Below are 18,691 nucleotides of genomic sequence, written 5' to 3'. Positions count from 1 at the left end.
TTGTTGATACCTTTGTCATACCAAATGTTTTGTTTGTCATGTAAAAAATATTTTTTTTCAGATAAAACTATATTTATTGAAAAACAAAAAGACATAAAATCCCACTCTCTTGCCATTAAAAAGGAAGACTCCATCTTCTTTGCATTTTCTTAAAAAAATTTTTGGGGGAGGGGGACGTTTTAAAAGTTTGCTCAAAAATTGCGTGACCATTGGGATGGATACATAGCTACCGTTTTATATCCAGATACACTCACTGCTCACCTTAAGGTTCTAGATGATTTCAAAAACTTCTGACTCATTCTTTATATGAGAAACCACTTTGAACTAAAACGGCCCTATTACTTTATTGGGAGGTAACTGGAAACGTAGGAAGATAGTGATTTCAGGCATGCTTTAAACTCCTCCAGTGCTGCTGCATTGAAACAAATCAATGCAGCCACAAAAACACTATTCCACAAAAGACTCATTTCTGAGTACTGTTTAAACTTGGTGGCAGTAGTTGCCAAGGAGGTTAGCACACGGTGTAAAAAGGACTAGGGAGCAGTTACATTTTCACTACTTTGTTTCAAATGGCTTTTAAAATGAAATAATTTGCTTTTTTGTATTATTTATGTAATCTTTGATATTAAAACTCCTTTGATTATGTTAAATATTTAGGTCTGACAAAGGGGGAAATACTTATTCTTAACATTAGATAAAGGTGTTATCTAATGTTATTCTTAACATTAGATAACGGTGTTGGTTCTCAACCTCTCAGGTTGTTGGCACAAAGCCACTCTGCGTTTTTTTTTATCAACCTAACCATTCCTGCTGCATTCTATCTGTATACAACCTCCATACCCACCTATTTAAATATTCATGGCTTCACTATACAAAAATGTTACTTTATAAGAGATCACTGATAACTGGAGCTGAAAAGTCTGCAAACCTTTTGGTAATAACTAGCTGTGAGGCTACAGTAAAATGATCCATGTTTATTCACATTATGAAATAAAAGTGTTTGTGTTGTATTACATACTGTGTTGCTACAGTTATTCTATTGATTAAAGCTTTACATGTGTTCTTGAGCTATGTAATTTGAAGGCATCTGTCAAATTTTTATTTACAGTAAATATAGTGTTAGAGGACCCCAAACAGTTGCTTCATTACAAATGAACTCTTTGCAACAAACAATAATGAAAATGATAACTTCATTATTTCCTTTTTATCCCCTCACTTTTCCTCACTCTAGTTAACTTTACTTGTCATTGGGTGCATCTTCACTGTGTCCATCATGAGACCATACATCTTTATATCTGCAATCCCGCTGGCTGTTATCTTTGTGGTCATCAGGAAGTACTTCTTACGAACAGGACAACAACTCAAACAGCTTGAGGCTGAAGGTAAGAAAAGAAGACTCAATTCTGTTCATGTTTGCAGGTGGAGTCCTAAGGAGATGTCTTGAAATTTCATAAACAGGTTGTATAGGACAAAGGGCAGCACATCAGCCAACATGTTTTCTGACTCCTCCTTATAGCAGATTTTGAGGATGTACTCTAGTTTTGTTTCATGAAAAAAAAGACATCTGGGTTTCAGTCTCAAGAGCGTTCTAGGTTACAGACTCAAGCCAAGAAGTAAAATTCAAGATGATCAATGCCTTCTTTATATTCCTGTAGGACAGCTCATACCAACTGGTCTATGATCAAGGTCCAGTTTAAATCATGGCTTGAAATCTGGGTTGAAGACAACAAGGGTTGTCATTTCTTCATAAATCATTTCTTAAGATTCTCAGAAGGTTGTTGACATTTTTCAGTCCAAGGACCAGTCAAAGGATCAGGGGAGATCACCTAAGTGCTTTCTTGTTAAAGGAGCCTAAAAGTCAAGAATGATCTTTGCATCCATAGGACACACTTCCTCCCACCAATGTTTTGCCCAAGAAAATTTACTACATTTGAATTTTGTAAGATTAGGTTTCGGCGAGTACCCTAAAAAGTGCTTGAAAATCTCCCACCAAGTATCAAGATAGGTAACCCAATCACTGAAGTACACAAGGTCTTCAAGATATACTCTGCCCTTTTCCCACAACTTTGTTTACAAAACTTTAGGATATAGATGGACAGCCTGGGTCACAGACTACACCAAGGTACATCACGCTAATTTTTTTATGACCTTTGTTGGGTCAACACAGTGTAGAATTAGTGAAAACAATGTCTAGAGACTTCACACCTCGGATGGGATCAAAAAGACTGGAAGTCAAACATGAGTTTCAGAAAATCATCAGCAATGTCCCCCTGTCAGGCGAGACAAACCCATTAGACAAAAAAACTGTTGTTGTCACTGTTGTTGCACCACGACCCTGTCTTTGCACATGAGCAGGTTTCTTGATTACTGCATGAAGTAGCAGAATCAAAAGGTGTTTTAGCTACCAGGTTGACTGGCTCCTCTCTTACCTAACGTGGATCATTTTCATTTTCATTTGAACAGTAACATTTCATCATATGAAATACTACTTATCTTATACTATTTAACAAGAATTGTGCAGTTGGTGAATTTTGCAGAAAAGTGAAAATGTTTTTTTTTTTTTTTTGTCATTGGTGGTAAATATATTATAAAACAAACATTTAACACAAAAATAAAAATCTGGTTTATACTTTGTGGTGGTTTCAAGTTGTTCAGCTAAAACTGGAATCGCTGATAGAGGAGCAGGAGGAATGATCAGATTTGGTTTGCCAGAAACTTGACAAACATGCCAGGTACAGTGGTAATGTGCAAGATCAGATTTGAGTTCTGTCCAGAATAAGTGTTTGAAGATTGTTAGACATTTTTTCTTGTGCCCAAGTGCCTGGACAGTGGATAATCACATGCTAAAAATAGTACATACAAGCAAAACACTTTTGCCACAATAAACTGCTCTATAGTCTTCCTCCAACTTTATCACAAGCCTGGCAGCACAGCAACATGATCTCAACAATATGCTGTTTTTTTGTTCCTTTGACTTCTTTATGGGTAAGAACATTTTAAGTATCCAATAATTATCCTCTTTAAGCTGATAGGTTTATGAAGGAGATTGAAAAAAAAAGGTGTGCCTTTAATGTCAACCCCAGATCTAGCAGTTTCCAGACAATGTTTTGTGGCAGTGAATGAGTCAGACAATTGATGATGGTACTGCTTTGATTAGGGTCCAAGCAGGGAAACTATCAGATGACAATTGTTTTGTTGAGACACAGACTTGTGTGGATTTGTCCAGTCCTCTGGCCCTGTCAACACCTTTCTGCTGGCTGTCATGTCCAGGAATAAAGTCAACACTCTTATGGGCAATGTAGTAATCCATCAACAAGAGAAGGCTGGATATTAGGATATTGTGCAAAAGTATTGTTTTGTGTCAGTATTGTTTACTGACACAAAAGTCAGTAAAATCCCTTGACTGATAGACTGAGAACCTTGGTCTGCATAACAATGAGAAAATATTGGGAATCCCTAGAAGGAAAAAAGAGTTTTCAGTTATTGCATTCACTCCAAAGAAGTAAGGTGGGTTTGCTTTTAATTGGCTTGAAAAAGTGGTAAATTTCTGACTTAGCCAAAAAACGGTATCCCTTTATGCACTACACAGTTCATAGTGGATCTCTAAAAAACAATTTTAATGTCAATGTTTGGGTTAAAATTAGATTGTAAAAAACAGTTTGAGACAAACTTATGTACATGAGACATCTAAGTAAGTTTCTGCTGTTGGATGCTCTGGGACGAGAAAACAGGTCACTGGACCACTGCAGATGCCACTGTGTTTGTTGGACTTCCCTGCTGTGTGCTCGGTTCTGTCACATAGTGCGTGCTTTAGTGGTGACGACAAGGTCTTTCCGAAGCGCACTGGGGTCACAGCGATGAGCCGAGCTGGGATTTCCTCCAGCTATATCCTGGTGTTGTTCTTTCTCCTGCTTTATGCAACATATCAGGCAAAAATGCAGTGGAAACATAAAGTATTAGTCAGCTTCAATGAACCACGTTCCTCGGTTTTTACCCATAGCTTAGGGTAGTGTCGTTTTTTCCTATTGTTTCCAGTGGTGTTTTGGTGTCTGTCGAGATCGCCCTTGAAAAACAGAGAGATACAGAGAGACGTTCCACACAGCAGAAATCAGGCTGCTGGGGCTTAGGGACATTCTGATTGAAGGAGCCTAAAGTGGATTAGAATCCAAACATCTGAACTACTACTTACTTCTACACAGATAATTAATAAATAATTATATTTTATTAATATTACACAATTCATTCCACATGTTAAAGATGCACAGATGTACCAACAGGAATTTTGGAACCAATTTCAGATCTCCAGTTTTTTGTCAAGCCTTGGGTTTGGGATATCAGTCAGTTATTATGAACTTATTGCTTTGGCTAATTTGCCTATCACGTTGGGCGATGAAGGTGAATCATTGTCTCTTTAAGGACAGTGATTCACTGAGGGTATCTTATTTGATAATTTCTGCATGGATGGTTTTGTTTCAACTGGTAGCCAGTTATTTCATCTTTACTGATGCAGTTAGTAATTTTCCATTTCTTAAGCAATCATGTTGGAAGTCCCAATCTGTGGTTATGATAAAGACGTTAGTCTGTTTAAGAAGGGTCAAATTATGAATCAAGCCAAGAAAACAGCTGAGATTGCTAAAATAACTAAAAGTGGGGTAAGAAACATCCAAGAGAGCTGGAAGGAGAGTCGGAAAGCCTCACCTGTGTAGAAGAAGTGTTTTTGGAAAAAAATGGGTTGACTGTGATTTGTGATCTCTTCAACATTTGGTTAAATGAAAGGATGAAAAAACATCAACACAAATCCTTATCTTCAGTCGTGAAATTAAGAGCACATTTACACTTGCAATACGAAAGGAATTTAAGGGCTGAGGAGTAAAAAAATATGGAGGATCAAAAAATATGTACCCATTTAAGCAAACCACTAATCAGTGAGGCTAAATTAAAACAAATCTTTAATTTGCTGAGCAGCATGAATATTGGACTCTAAATGATTCATTTGGAGAGGCAGTTCGGAAGATATAAGAACAGGATTACAAATATTTCATTCCACCATCAAACATTTTTATTAGCAGCAGCAGTGTGAGAGTGTGTGAGAGCTGTTACTATAACACATTTTTCTAATAATATTAGCACAACACTGTTTAAATATCTTTCTAAAAAATGACTAAATTATCAGAGTTGGGCTATTAAATTTTCTGCAGTATCCTTTATTTTTGTCATGATCATTCAAAGTCAAAATAACTGCATTGTCTTTATGTCTCTGCTGTCTCTGATTTCATTTTTCAAATACTGCAGCCATTTCTGGTAAAGAGCCCATTTCTTTTTGTATCTCTAACTAATTAAGTGTGCCTTTAAATGGAAAACCAACTCAGCAGACTGAAATAGTTGTAGCTGTCATGATTTGTATTCACGCCTTTAAAAACACGTTTTCTTTTTCCTGCAGCTCGTAGTCCCATCTTCTCTCACCTCATCATTTCACTGAAGGGTTTATGGACAATTCGAGCTTTTGGACGTCAGACTTACTTCGAGACACTATTCCACAAAGCTCTGAACACTCACACAGCCACCTGGTTCCACTATTTGTCCTCGCTGAGATGGTTCCTGTTCCGCTGCGATGTGATCTTTGTGCTGTTTTTCACCGTCGCTGCCTTCATTGCCGTAGGAACCAACAGTGAGTAATAGAAAGACTAAATCCTTCAAGATTTTCAAGTGCAGATTAAGAATGAACTTCAAGAGTCTCGTTTCACATATGATCTTACAGTTGATTGTAGTGTCGTACATTGAAAGCAACATTACTCCTAAATTTCTGTAAATTGTCTCTGGTATTTAATTCATAAAGGAATAAATTCACATATAAATTCAGCACCAGTTTAAAGCAACTAAAAAGTATTTAATTCAGATTTCAATCCAGCAACATACAATTGGAAATAGTGTAATTGGATCCACTTCTGTATAGTTTAATTGAGTCTGATAATGATTGAATTGTATCAAATGTGCTCAATTTCATGCTGCAGTACCCAGTTATTGTCCACAGACTGCATCAACCCTTTGATTCAGTCCACCACCCTCAGTACCCGATTGCAGTCAGATGGTTTCAAATTGATGACATCTGGTTGAACTACATGAGAGAGTTGCAAACTATTGGTCACATGTCACCATGAATCTACAAAATAAATACTAGGGCTAGTTTGCAATGACTGAGACATAAGGCTAAGTGTTTCACTCCTTTGACATTTTGCACTTTTTGTACCTGACTTACTAGGTAAAAACAGAAGCTGTCTGCCACTGGAAGTTTCATATTAATCATGCATTAGCTAATGTAGCATCCCTGCTATACTGGCTATTATAGCTTGGATTTTACATCGGCTAATGTAGCATTTCTGCTATAGTAGCTGATGTAGCATCAGAATTATCACTTGGCTTTGATAAATAGAAAAAGTAATATTTCAGCTAACATAGCAGAGATGCTACATTAGCTAAGAGATTAGCTGCACTAGCTAACATAGAAGACATGCAAAGTTATCACTCTTCTTTGATATCTGAACTGAAGCAGTTTTTTATGACTTATTAATAGTCTAATGCAAAAAAAAGTTCTTGGATTCTGACTGACTCATACCAGTTATTTTGGTTAAAATTTGGGATTGTAATGTCATGTTAAACCTCATTTGCTTCAGTGGTGTAGAGATTGGGTTTGTTATATGGTGCATCTACATCCAGTCCTAACAAGTGACTTTAATGGGCTGAGCATAACAAATAAAATTATAGGATCAGCCAAACAGAACAGATTGCCTGATGAAAACTGCTGGAATGCAAAAGGGAGCATGTTTAATTAAATGAATGGGAAACGCAAACACAATGAAAAACATGCTGCTGCGTCACTGCTTGTGTTTATGTTAAGTGCAGGTTTAAGGCTAATTTCACAGCTCATTAGCTTCCAATGGAGCCAGTAGGAGTGCTGTAATACATGAGTTCAGCTCTGACATCAGAGAGGTGAGCTTTTATTGGACGGTGCTGATGACATTGTGTGTGTGTGTGTGTGTGTGTGTATCTCTGTGTGAATTTGCATGCACTTTACAGAGGACAGACCTGGAGAGATTGGCATCATTGTGGCCCTGGCCATGCTCATACTAGGCACTTTCCAATGGGCTATCATCACCAGTATCAATGTGGACGGCCTGGTAAGCAGCCATAATCACAGTCAGTTTTATCTATCAGGACAGAACAAGAAGCCATCCAGTCTGAGGAACATACAACTCTAGTCCTTTAACACTGGATGCTACCGGAACATTGTTTGTGTTCAGAAACATGATTGCGGTTTTAATCAACTTATTCCTTCAACACTTCAAGGTCAAACGCGTGAGAAGATTTAGCTAAACATACTTAAGTTTTATTAAATTTTTTTTATCCATCTATACTATAGATCTACACTATATCTTCCACCTAGTGGTGGAACTCTATTGAAATTTGGTGCAACGTCCTATTTTTACCGATTCAGCTTTCCAGAGTTTCAGGTAGCTCTGGTCATTCAAGGAACTTCTTTAGAAATGTGGACTGTGGGCATTAGCTTTAGCATTGGGGACGTCTGCTGCAACATGTTTAGCACTGAGATGTTATTTTAGGCTTAAATACCTTCACTGATAGGCTAACTCCTTTTAACACAACTTCTACACACTGACAGTGTTGTCCAGCATCCCATCAGATTGGTGTTTGAAGCAGAAATGAGCCCCCTGTTGACCAAGAAAAGCAGCTTCAGTGGTGACTGTTAGTGGTTGGTGCATTTACATGGGGCGACTGTGGCTGTGTGGGTAGAGTAATCATCTTGCGATCAGAAGGTTGTAAGGTTTGATTCCAGCTTCCTCCTGCCATGTGTTGATGTGCCCTTGGGCAAGGCACAAATTGCCTACTGATCTGCATATCAGTGTATGAATGTCTTTGTGAGTGCAAATGAGTGAATGTGACTCTAGTGCAAAGGGCTTTGAGTGGTCAAAATGACTGGAAAAGCTATGTAAGTTCAGACCATTTACATGTGAATACAAAGATTCCAGTTTGAGAATTTTGTATTTAAAAAACAAATGGAATAATAATTATTGGTTTTGCTACCCAACAACTTTCACTAAACCTTTGTGATAACTGATACTCTTTTTACATCACTGTGAAGGATTTTTGACCAACTCTTCTTTGGCAGGATTTTGTACATAAATGGGCTGTTTAAGGTAATCTCAATCTGATTGGAGTCAAAACTTTGATTAGGACTCTCTAAAAACTTGATGTTCCTTTCAGAGGTGGACTTAGTGGAGCTCTTTGGTCCTGTTGAACTGAGGTTCTCTGGAGATATTTTGGTAATCGTAGCAGTGAGTAAAAAATAGAGTAAAAATAACTGGTTTGTTGGAAGTTAACATGTTAACATGGGTGACTTTAATCATTTAAAAACAACTCAAATGTCAAAATGTTTTTTCTGCTACTACTATTATTACTATTATTATAAATAATAGGAGGAGTAGTAGAAGTAGTACCAAGCAAAAATGTTTTACTCTAAAATCATCATTCATCATGCTCACACAGTGGTGTTAGTGGTGGTGTGTGTCCTCGAACTCTCCTTCTCTCTCCTCCTCCCAGATGCGTTCAGTGGACCGAGTGTTCAAATTCATCGACTTAGCATCAGAAGAGACCTTCCAAGGAAAGCCTGGAGGAAAAGGAGGTTCTGATCTTGTCATCAACAACCCAAGCGCGTACAGCTACTGGCCTAACCGCGGCCAGCTGGATGTCCAGGGTCTCACCGTCAAATACACAGAAGCTGGGCGGGCCGTGCTCAACGATATCTCCTTTGCTGTGGAGGGGGGTCAGAGTGTAAGTCCTGAGTGGTGACTGGACGTCCAGATGTCCAGGGACACCTTTGGATTTTAATTAGTCAATCAATCAATCAATCAATCAATCAATCAATCAATCAATCAATCAATCAATCAATCAATCAATCAATCAATCAATCAGGTCTCTTTATGTAACACATTTCAGCAATAAGGGGGTTCAAAGTGCTTTACATCATAAAAACACGAAACTACAAAGTGATAAAAGACATCATACAGTCACCAAATGTAATGTAAATATTACATTTTGATGAGTGTCATTACCAAAATCATCGTTACATATTAAATATGTTGGTCCATTATACATACTTGATCAGGAGCAGCTCTGACCAGGTGGGATTTAGTCTAGATTTAAAGAAACTCAGTGTTTCGGATGTATTGCATCCGAAACACTGGAAGTTACTAAGTGATATTAGTTTTCTAGTTCCTGCTTTGGAGTCCTGAACTTTCCCCAAAATGAGCATCACTTCATCCTATAGAGCTTTGAAAGTTGGTACACATAAACTCAGAATTGGGAAAAAAAAAAAAAAAAAAAACGTTTCTAAGCGTGTTCTTAACCCAACATGAAGTCAGACATTTTGGTTCAAAGTCTTCTTTTTGATGTTTTACACATGTTGGATTTACTCTGAAGTAACGGCTTTAGAACTGGTGAAATAAGTAAATAAATTAAAGGGTGCAGATGTAACCCGTCCTCAAACTTGGATTTGCTGCCGTGGAACATGAAGCTGGTCTTCCAGTCCTGAGCACCTCTGAACCTCCTGTGTGTCGGCTGAACCACAGTCTGGTCCGGCCTGGTAAACATCTGAAAACGCTCAAGCTGAACCCATTGATGACAGGAAGTCAAGTGTTTTACTTGTGGTTTCAATTTTGACCCTGGCAATTAGCATCTATATTAGCATGGAGTGGATTATTTTGGATTGTAGTCTTCACCAAAACTTTGCCACTAAACTAGACTTTGGTGGAATTCTCACATTAACATTTTTGCTCAACTCTATGTTGCTTCATAGCAAATCTTAACTGAATTTGACCCTGAACATTGTGACCCTGCAGTAAGCACATTGAGACGGTGGTGACACAGATCAGAACGTCGGCAAGAAACAATGGACAGTAGTATGGAAGCACATGTCTGCCATGAATGGAAAAGCAAAACCTTAATCAAAAGCTGTAACTATGAGTTTTAAAGCCATCATTACGAGAACAAAATTACTTTTTCTTCCAAATGCATCCATTTGGCCTTTTGGATCTATTGCGCTGTCTGCAAAGATGGCGTCTGAGTAGGTGGAGAAGGACTATAGAGATGCTTTTACAATAAAAAAAAAATCTTAATTTGCATAAGAAGGATTTAAGGAGAGTAAATGCACAATTGAATAAATTCTATGTAAAACTGACAATTACAACTTCCTGTTGGGCTTTTATGTTTTCTTTCATGGCAGAAATGGGCTTCCATACACTTAAGACTGCAGCTTTACTTTGTACTAAAACTTTATCATTTTATTCTCCTTTGACTCTACAAAGCATCTGAGGTACAGAATAGCTGAGCCAGTTCAGCAGGAATCCTGACCGGTCCGACTGTTTCTGATGGATTAGTTGATTGTTTCGAGGAGAAAAGTTCAGCTTGGTTGCATTTGTCTTTAAAGAGGATCTAGTTCACACAGTACTGGACTCTAAGCATTTATCAGTGTTAAAGTGGTCCTAACTTTAACTTTAGAACCTCTGAGGACAGAAGACATCCATTCAGACTATTTTTCCTCAGCATGTATTTTAAACACTTTCCCCTGCTGGTTAGAATAATAATTATATTGACTCTGTTAGATCAGTCCAAGTTATTGATTCTCAATTCTAATTTCAAAATAAAAAATAAAAAAATTTTTCCTTTCCACCTGTTACCACATCCTGCCAAGCAAGATGTTGACTTATGTAGAAATAAAAGATAAAAAATATTAAAAGAATTGAAAGAGGTGAACTGGTAGTGTCTAGAGAGAAGTTGAAAGGTTCATTTCACTTCTTATCTTTGAATCTAAATGATTTATTAGCAGTCAAAGACAAAATAGAGGCTCTGTACTTTGGCCCCATTGGTTCATAAATTATGTTCTTCTGGGAATAATTATAATAATCAAGAGCTTCTCAGAATCAAACCTGGTGAGCATTAGCCCTCCAGTTTAACCCTGATGCCTCCTAATGACCTTTGCAAGGATGTGGAGGAAAACAAAGTTTGTATACGCTAGAGTGTAAAATGTCGCAAGTTAGAACCTTTTAGCCCAATGTGTAAAAACACATTTTCTAAACAGAATGTTTTAATGTGGTGAAACAAATACTAATTTCCTCTGTTCTGTATGCAGGTGGGTCTGCTGGGTCGGACCGGGTCTGGGAAGAGTACCCTGCTGTCCGCTCTGCTGCGCCTCGCCTACACCGAAGGGGAAATGTACATCGATGGAGTTTCTTCCAGCTCCATGTCCTTGCAAACATGGAGGAAGGCCTTTGGAGTGGTGCCGCAGGTACACATGTTCAAATTCAGACACATAAGGTTAGGCTGCTGGTGACTGAGGAAAATTAATGTTTAATATAGACAAAAATTATATTAAAAATGGAAAAAAAAAAGTTTTTCTTAAATTTTACTTTGCTTCATTTGTCGTGTTTTATTTTGGCAGGTTTCCAATGCAGTTTTTATGCATGTGTTATACACTTATGTAGTTTTAAATGGATGGATGAAACATTTGAGATTCAGGCTTTAATGTCTTTAATAAAAGGCGGACTAAATGGTGGTGGTCTAGAGGTGTGTGTGGGGTGACGTCATGTTGAAATTAAATTTATTTGCAATTATTTATTTCTCTTACTTTGATCTAAAAGAAAGTCTTCATTCTGACTGGAACCTTCCGGATGAACCTGGACCCGTACGGCCGTTACAGTGATGATGAGCTGTGGCGGGTGGCTGAGGAGGTGAGGCTGTTTCTAGTCAACTATAGGAAGGCAATATTATTATATATATTTAGTTATCGCTACAAAATGTCATTGTAGCAATAAAGAACACAAGAGGGATATGAAGTGTTTGTATTGTAGAAGTCAGCCATGTTCCATCAGCAGCCTCCTCCGCCCTGTGCAGTAAGGTAAGCTGTGTGTGATTCCTGCAGGTTGGGTTGAAGTCGGTCATCGAGCAGTTCCCCGATAAGCTGGACTTTGAGCTGAAGGATGGCGGCAGCGTTCTGAGCAACGGTCACAAACAGCTGATGTGTCTGGCCCGCTCCATCCTCAGCAAGGCCCGCATCCTGCTGCTGGACGAGCCGTCCTCCTACCTGGACCCCATGTCAGTATGAGCACCAGGCACCAACACTCTGTGTTCTGCTTTTATCATATTGTTATAACGATTATGATTCATCAGTTTTACACTAAGTTGTTCATTAAAAAAAAAAATTAGTCAAAATTCAGTGTGTTTTTAAATCTTCTGTTATGAACAGTTTTCCTACTGACGTAAAGACTGGTTGAGGTCTTTTATTTGTTGGAATATTCTGTTTATGTCCCACATGCTGCAGTACAAACTGGACTCAGTGTGGATGATCTAAACATTTCCAGTCCTGCTGCAGTTCAAAGTTAATTGTTTCAGTTCTAACAAATATTTGATTCATCTGAAATAATGGAAGCTAGGCTAACATCACTGAGGCTAAACCTGATGCTGGCATTTAGGAGTGTGTTGTTGGCATGTTTGGCCTCATCTGGGTCAGTCACATTCAGAGTTGGCTAGTAACTTACTTGAGTAACTTTTTTGAAAAAAAAAAAAAAAAAAAAAAGTAATTTTCTGAGTAATTTTACTATGCTGTACTTCTTACTTTTACTTGAGTAATTTTAATATTAAGTATTTCTATTCTTACTTGAGTAAAATTTCAGGATTTTCTACCCACTGAATGAAAACAAATATGTTTTAACCAAAAATTCACCATACACACACCCCTGCAATTTTGGTTACATTTCAGAAGTTTTATATAGAAAGAAACTGATTTGGGGGGGAAAAAAATCTTTTGCCTGATTTTGTTATTTTTTGTTGTAATTTTTGTCTTTAAAATGTCAAAATTTCCACTTAAGTTTATATTTTGGTCCATCTGTAAATATTAAATGATTGATAATTGATAGTCACCTTTTTACCAAATACTTTTTTACTGTTGAGTAATTTTTTGGACAGCTACTTTTTACTTTTACTTGAGTAAAAATATGTGGAAGTAGTGCTACTGTTACTTGAGTACAATTTTTGGGTACTCTCCTCTGGTCACATTAAATGTATGATTAGTCAGGACAAACTTCAAAATATGGCCAGACAAACTGCTGAGGCAATAGTTAATAACAGCCACTTTTGTATCCATCTTTTTGGCTTTTATTATTTTCCCAAGCCTTTGAAGCAAAATGTTTGACAAACTTACATTTAGAAAGAAATCAAATATTTTGCAGCCAATTTTCCTTTTTTTTTTTCTAACGCTTCGACTCTCAATTCCTATTTCTCCTTACCAGCCGTAATTAGCAAGTTCAAAACACCTGCCTTCCACTAGGTTTCTGTATTAGCAGAGCTGATGTCTCTGTAGCTGCGTTTCTATTACAAATGTGCACAAAACTTAGTCAATAATCCACTAATAGCAACCCTCCCCCCCCACACACACACACAATTTTGAAATTGCTGTGTTTCCATTAAACAAGACATACAATTAAAATCACATGTGAATAAGTTTGTTCATGCAATAAGTCATTAAAAAACAAAAACAAACCATCCTCCTCCTACAACTTCCTGTCGTCTTCTTCATCATTTTTACCAGTAGTAACATCCAGCTGTTGATCATGTGAGTTGTGTGATGAGGAAAAAGTGTTTTGAAACGGTTGGAAAAAAACCACCTCAGTCTAGCACAAAAACTTAACGTTTTTTTGAAAACTGTTGTGTTTCCATTAGGCAAATTTGTTCTCAGAATTTCAATTTGTCTTATGTTTAATGGAAGCTGTTGAATGGTAGCTAACTTTGAGTCTTCCTGTCGTGACCTTGCTTTTCTTGGGTAAAAGTTAGTCAGACAGGGACAGGGTTTCCCAGTTTCTGCTCCTCCACCATTGCCGCTGATGTTCAGTGTCCCGCTGTGCGCTCAGACGTTTGATCGCCTCCAGGAAGCGGCCGCCTCCTGAAAGCGATTAAAAGTTTGTATATTTCTTTGTGCTTGTGGCGTCCTGCAGGATGAGGTCACAGTGCAGAGCAGACCATGCACGTCCTGTCACTGCATATGGTGACAATCTGCCGTGCTTACAGTAATGTTGCGCCCCTGTGTGTGTGGTTGGTGTAAGCATGGACGCAGAACATGATCATGGAGGGAAATGAAGCTTGAAATGAGCGATCCAGCTCCGTGCTGGCTTGTCTACAGGTTAAACTTTGATGCTGCTGCTGGTGATGATGATGATGATGATGATGATGATGATGATGATGATGATGATGTTTGTGTGTGTGTGTTTTTGTGTGTGAGCAGAACACTGCAGGTCCTGAGAAAAACGTTGAAGCAGTCGTTTTCCAACTGCACCGTCATCCTGTCTGAACACAAAGTGGAGCCGCTGCTGGAGTGCCAGTCGTTCCTGGTGAGTTTCTAGCAGCACTACATCAGCCTCAGTCTCACAAAGTTAAAGTCTCTTCATTAATGTTGTGAGTTTAGGCATGCGTTTGTTGCCATGTCAGTGATGGGGGCTTGGTGGCTGAACAAGGTGGTGGTGTGATGGAACATGTGACAAGGAGGCCTTGTTACATAAGAGCACAGCAATGAAACCAAAATCATTTTTAATGATTCCTTCTAGCTCAGGGGGCTACAACCTGCTACAACTGCTCTCTCTCTCTCTCTACCTCTCTCTCTCTCTTACTATATCCTGCAGACATTTTTTCTCTCACTGTTTGAAGTTGAATCAGACCAAACTTTTCCTCTTTTAGCTTCGTTAGAATTACCAAAATATTTCTTTTTGCTAAATGCCAGAAAGCATGGCAAGAGAATTTTTTGGAATTTTTATTTTTTTGTAACTTTTGTCAAATTCACTTTTTGCATAGATTTGGTAGGTATCAGAGATTACTGTCTTTTAAACTGTGTGGTAGTTCTAACTAAGCTAAAACAATTTAACTTTAGACAGACAGAAAAATTTAGTTTGTGTCTTCTAATTTGGTGTATGTAAATATCTGGTCTCAACTGCATTATATATAATGAAAGTTTTTTTGTATTAACTCCTCTTTTGTCACATTGACATTACACTGATGTTTCAGAGCCGAAGAAGTATTTGAAATCTATTATTTACTAATTTTTAGGTTGGAAATGCTAAATGTATCTGTCCTATTATTTTTTTTACAAGGTTAATTGTTTTCCTTTATTTCAAAACCTAAAAATTGAAGAAAAAAAACAGCAATTCTTCAAAAATGACAACAAAATTCATACATGATAAAGTGGTATATTTATCAAACCTCTAATAGTTGATATTTATATTTTTTTGCAAAAGGTCACAACATTTGTGGCTCTAAATTGTTGTTTTTTTATTGTACTGAGAATGAAAAGGATTCTTTGTTTTGTAATGGTTGCTGAACCCTGTTCTAGCCGAACCTGTAACTCTGTGGCTGCAATGACTAATCGGATATGTCTGATTATTGAAATAATTGTCAACATAATTTAGTAATTTATGGAGTGTTAGCTGGAGTATATGGTCTCAAAAGGACAATCTGTGAAAGATCAACACACTCAGAGCAGTAAATGAGCCAACACTGTACAAAAAATATGTACATTTTGCATCCAAGGTAGCCCCCCCCCCCAAAAAAAAAGATAACACTTTGTTTGAGGGGGTGTGCATAAGTCTGACATGACACTGTCAAACGTGACATAATACCTGTTATGATGATGAAGGAATCTTCATGAATGTTTGACTGTTGTCATAAACATCCACTTGAATATCGCTTCATGAATGTTTATGACATAAACATTCATGAAGCGATATTCAAGTGATATTTAGTAAATAATGACATTTTATTCCATTAAATGTGTCAACTTTGCATGAAAAATTTCATTTTTTTTAACCAAATGACACGTCATGACAACAGCCGAAAATGTTCATGAATGTTCATCGTCATAACAGATGTTATGTCACGTTTGACAGTGTCATGTCAGACTTATGCACACCCCTTCAAATAAAGTGTTACCAAAATGGCTTAAATGAAAGTCGATTAATCGTCAGAATAAACGATAGGTCAATCGATAACTAAAGTCATGGTTGGCTGCAGCAGTAGTTGTAACTGCTTCTCCCCTCATCCACAGATGATTGAGAAGAGCTCTGTGAAAAGGTACGACACCATTCAGAAACTTATGAATGAAATGAGTCACCTAAAGCAGGCCATCAGCCCCGCCGACAGGCTCCGCCTCTTCCCCACCCCCCATCGCCTCAACTCCATCAAGAGACCGCCACCTCAGACCACCAAGATCTCGTCGCTACCAGAGGAAGCCGAGGACGAAATCCAGGACACACGGCTCTAAGCAGCCAGCCGCGCGCCGCACGAACACGACCCAGAGTCTGATCCGGCCTGCAGACAGAACCCAGTCAGAACGACCTGACTGGCTTCAAACAGAATCACAAACAGAAGGATTCAGCCATAGAATCAGTTTTAACTGAACAAAACAAAAATATTGATTTTTACATTTTTTTAAAATAAAGCTGCATATTTAAATAGGATATTTTTTAATGATTATAAACATGTTTTTTTAATTATTCTTTTAGGTTTTTTATAGATGACGCTAGCACAATGCATGTAGCTGAAACAGTTTTACTGAAAGAAGCACAATTCGATCACTGTAAGACACAACAGCCAATCTCAAATGTCTGAATTATTCTGACATTCAGATTGATGTCCAAATTTCCTAATACTTATAAATTACCCTTTTAAATTTAAAATACACTGCTAAATATCTCTAGTGGGATGCACCAATAAATGGGTCCTGATTTCCTTCATTTTGGGAGATCGGTGATCGGCCGATACTGATATGTGAAGCTGATCTTATCTACCTTGGCAAAGGTAGATTTTTTTTTTTCAACCACTGTCCTTTTCTGCTCTACAGTGAGAGAGGTCTGACTGACTGACCGGCCCACCAGGTCACATCAGCATGTTTACTGTGGGGTGACCATCTATAGTCACCCCACTGTTACCAACTCTGTGACTTTCCTGCTATATTTACCGACAATTCAGGCAAAAAAAAAAATGGTACCAGCCAACATTGGAATCAGCAGGTGAGGCTTTTTAAAGATCGCTCAGAAAACTACAATTGGTGCATTCCTAATTGCTAACGTTCATCAACTTTTCTTGGTTTTGATGATTTTTTTTAAATAGTTTTTTTAGTTTGTTTTTTTTAAATCAAAGTATAAAACATAAATCACTGACTGTATGGCGTTACTCTACTGACAATACACAGTAATACAGCAGCTGTTTGAATCGTTTGTCTGCATATGTTTGCATATCCAGGCTCAATGTGATCTTTTAGGTTATATGCAGAGTAAATGTGATGACGTCACACCCAGCTTGGTACGAAACACCTGCAAGGAAGGTTGAGAAAAGCTGACTGTGAAACGTGAACGAGGATTTGTGTGAAGCAGTGAGTGGAGGAGCAGCAGGGAGGGAAAACATCCTCCGTGTGACGGAGCAGATGAAGTCCATGTGGAAATGCTTCATACTCTGGAATTCTTTGCTGTTCCTTCAAGTAATTGAAGGAACACACAACTAGATTATAACTTCTCCAACCATTCCACTAAAAACAAACGCAGTTCAGTCATTTAGCTTTTTTAGTTTTGGTTGCCTGGTAGGAAGGCCCCGCCCACCCGCAGGCACTGACTCCGCCTCCATTCTTCCAGCTGTTTTTATGGCACTCTTTCGTTGTTGTTCCCACAGGCAGCCTTTCAAGTTCAGTGTCCACCATAAAATTATGACCACAGAAACGGAAATACTGCTCAGGATTTAGTTCCAGACACACCTAGTTATAAAATCACATTTATCTGGTTGATTTATGGTCTGTCCAAGTTTTCAATCATCATTCAATCTTGGGTACATTTTGTCTTTTACAATAAGATAAAATGTACATTTCATATGAAATGTAAACTACATACAGATTGATGTAGTTCAGGCTGCAGAAGCGTGAAGTCATTGGTTTATGCAATATAGAGCCAGGGTTTCCAAACTGCGGCACGGGGCCAATCAGACTCAGTAAAATCTGTTGGTTATTTGTCTCTAAATAAGTCACTATCTAGTGACTTTTACTCAAAGGCTGCACCCAAATCTGCTTTTAACTGACTTTACTAAAACTTTTTAAATACAACAAGCATTTTGAAACGAGTCGCCGAAATATTCTTCTGCTCAGAAACAACTCTCAAGTACTTCTGACTTAGATGTTGGCCCATGTATCAAAAAGTTTGAACACCCCCTGAAAAGGAGAGCCAGCAACTAATGGCCATTAGAGGAACTGCACCTACCAATGCCTTGATATTCAGCTGCTTGCTGGTGTTGAACTTTCCTCCTGCTTGTCATCCAAACACAGAGCTTTTCTGCTTGTGGAGCAAGCCACAGGTACTTGCTTCTGATTTGGACTCGGTTCTGCTAAATGGTTAATAAACCTCAGAAATGCGTCAGAGTTTAACCTTTGAACTCAGCTCATGGAACTGCTTTCTGATGGTGTACGTCAGAACTTTCAATTAGTCTTCCTGACCCGAAAAGTAGCCTCGCTGGTGTCAGCACACACATGCACACGCACACACATACGCACGCGCACACACACACACACACACACACACACACACACACACACACACACACA

At 38.1% G+C, this 18,691-nt stretch overlaps 1 protein-coding gene across 1 annotated transcript in view; it reads left to right on the top strand.

The window, feature by feature from the left end:
- cftr (CF transmembrane conductance regulator) overlaps positions 1-16,506 on the top strand; it is a 46,328-nt gene extending 29,822 nt beyond the window's left edge. The window contains exons 19-27 of the mRNA XM_007568529.2: positions 1,232-1,382; positions 5,441-5,668; positions 7,075-7,175; positions 8,614-8,844; positions 11,201-11,356; positions 11,709-11,798; positions 11,990-12,162; positions 14,345-14,450; positions 16,154-16,506. Coding sequence (XP_007568591.1) covers positions 1,232-1,382; positions 5,441-5,668; positions 7,075-7,175; positions 8,614-8,844; positions 11,201-11,356; positions 11,709-11,798; positions 11,990-12,162; positions 14,345-14,450; positions 16,154-16,369 — 1,452 coding nt within the window. The 3' untranslated portion in view covers positions 16,370-16,506. The remainder of the gene's footprint in view (positions 1-1,231; positions 1,383-5,440; positions 5,669-7,074; positions 7,176-8,613; positions 8,845-11,200; positions 11,357-11,708; positions 11,799-11,989; positions 12,163-14,344; positions 14,451-16,153) is intronic.
- The last annotated feature ends 2,185 nt before the right edge of the window (positions 16,507-18,691 follow it).

This window comes from Poecilia formosa, unplaced genomic scaffold (genome assembly GCF_000485575.1).
Source record: "Poecilia formosa unplaced genomic scaffold, Poecilia_formosa-5.1.2 Scaffold224, whole genome shotgun sequence".
Taxonomy (NCBI): domain Eukaryota; kingdom Metazoa; phylum Chordata; class Actinopteri; order Cyprinodontiformes; family Poeciliidae; genus Poecilia; species Poecilia formosa.
This window is presented reverse-complemented; position numbering and strand designations above follow the sequence as displayed.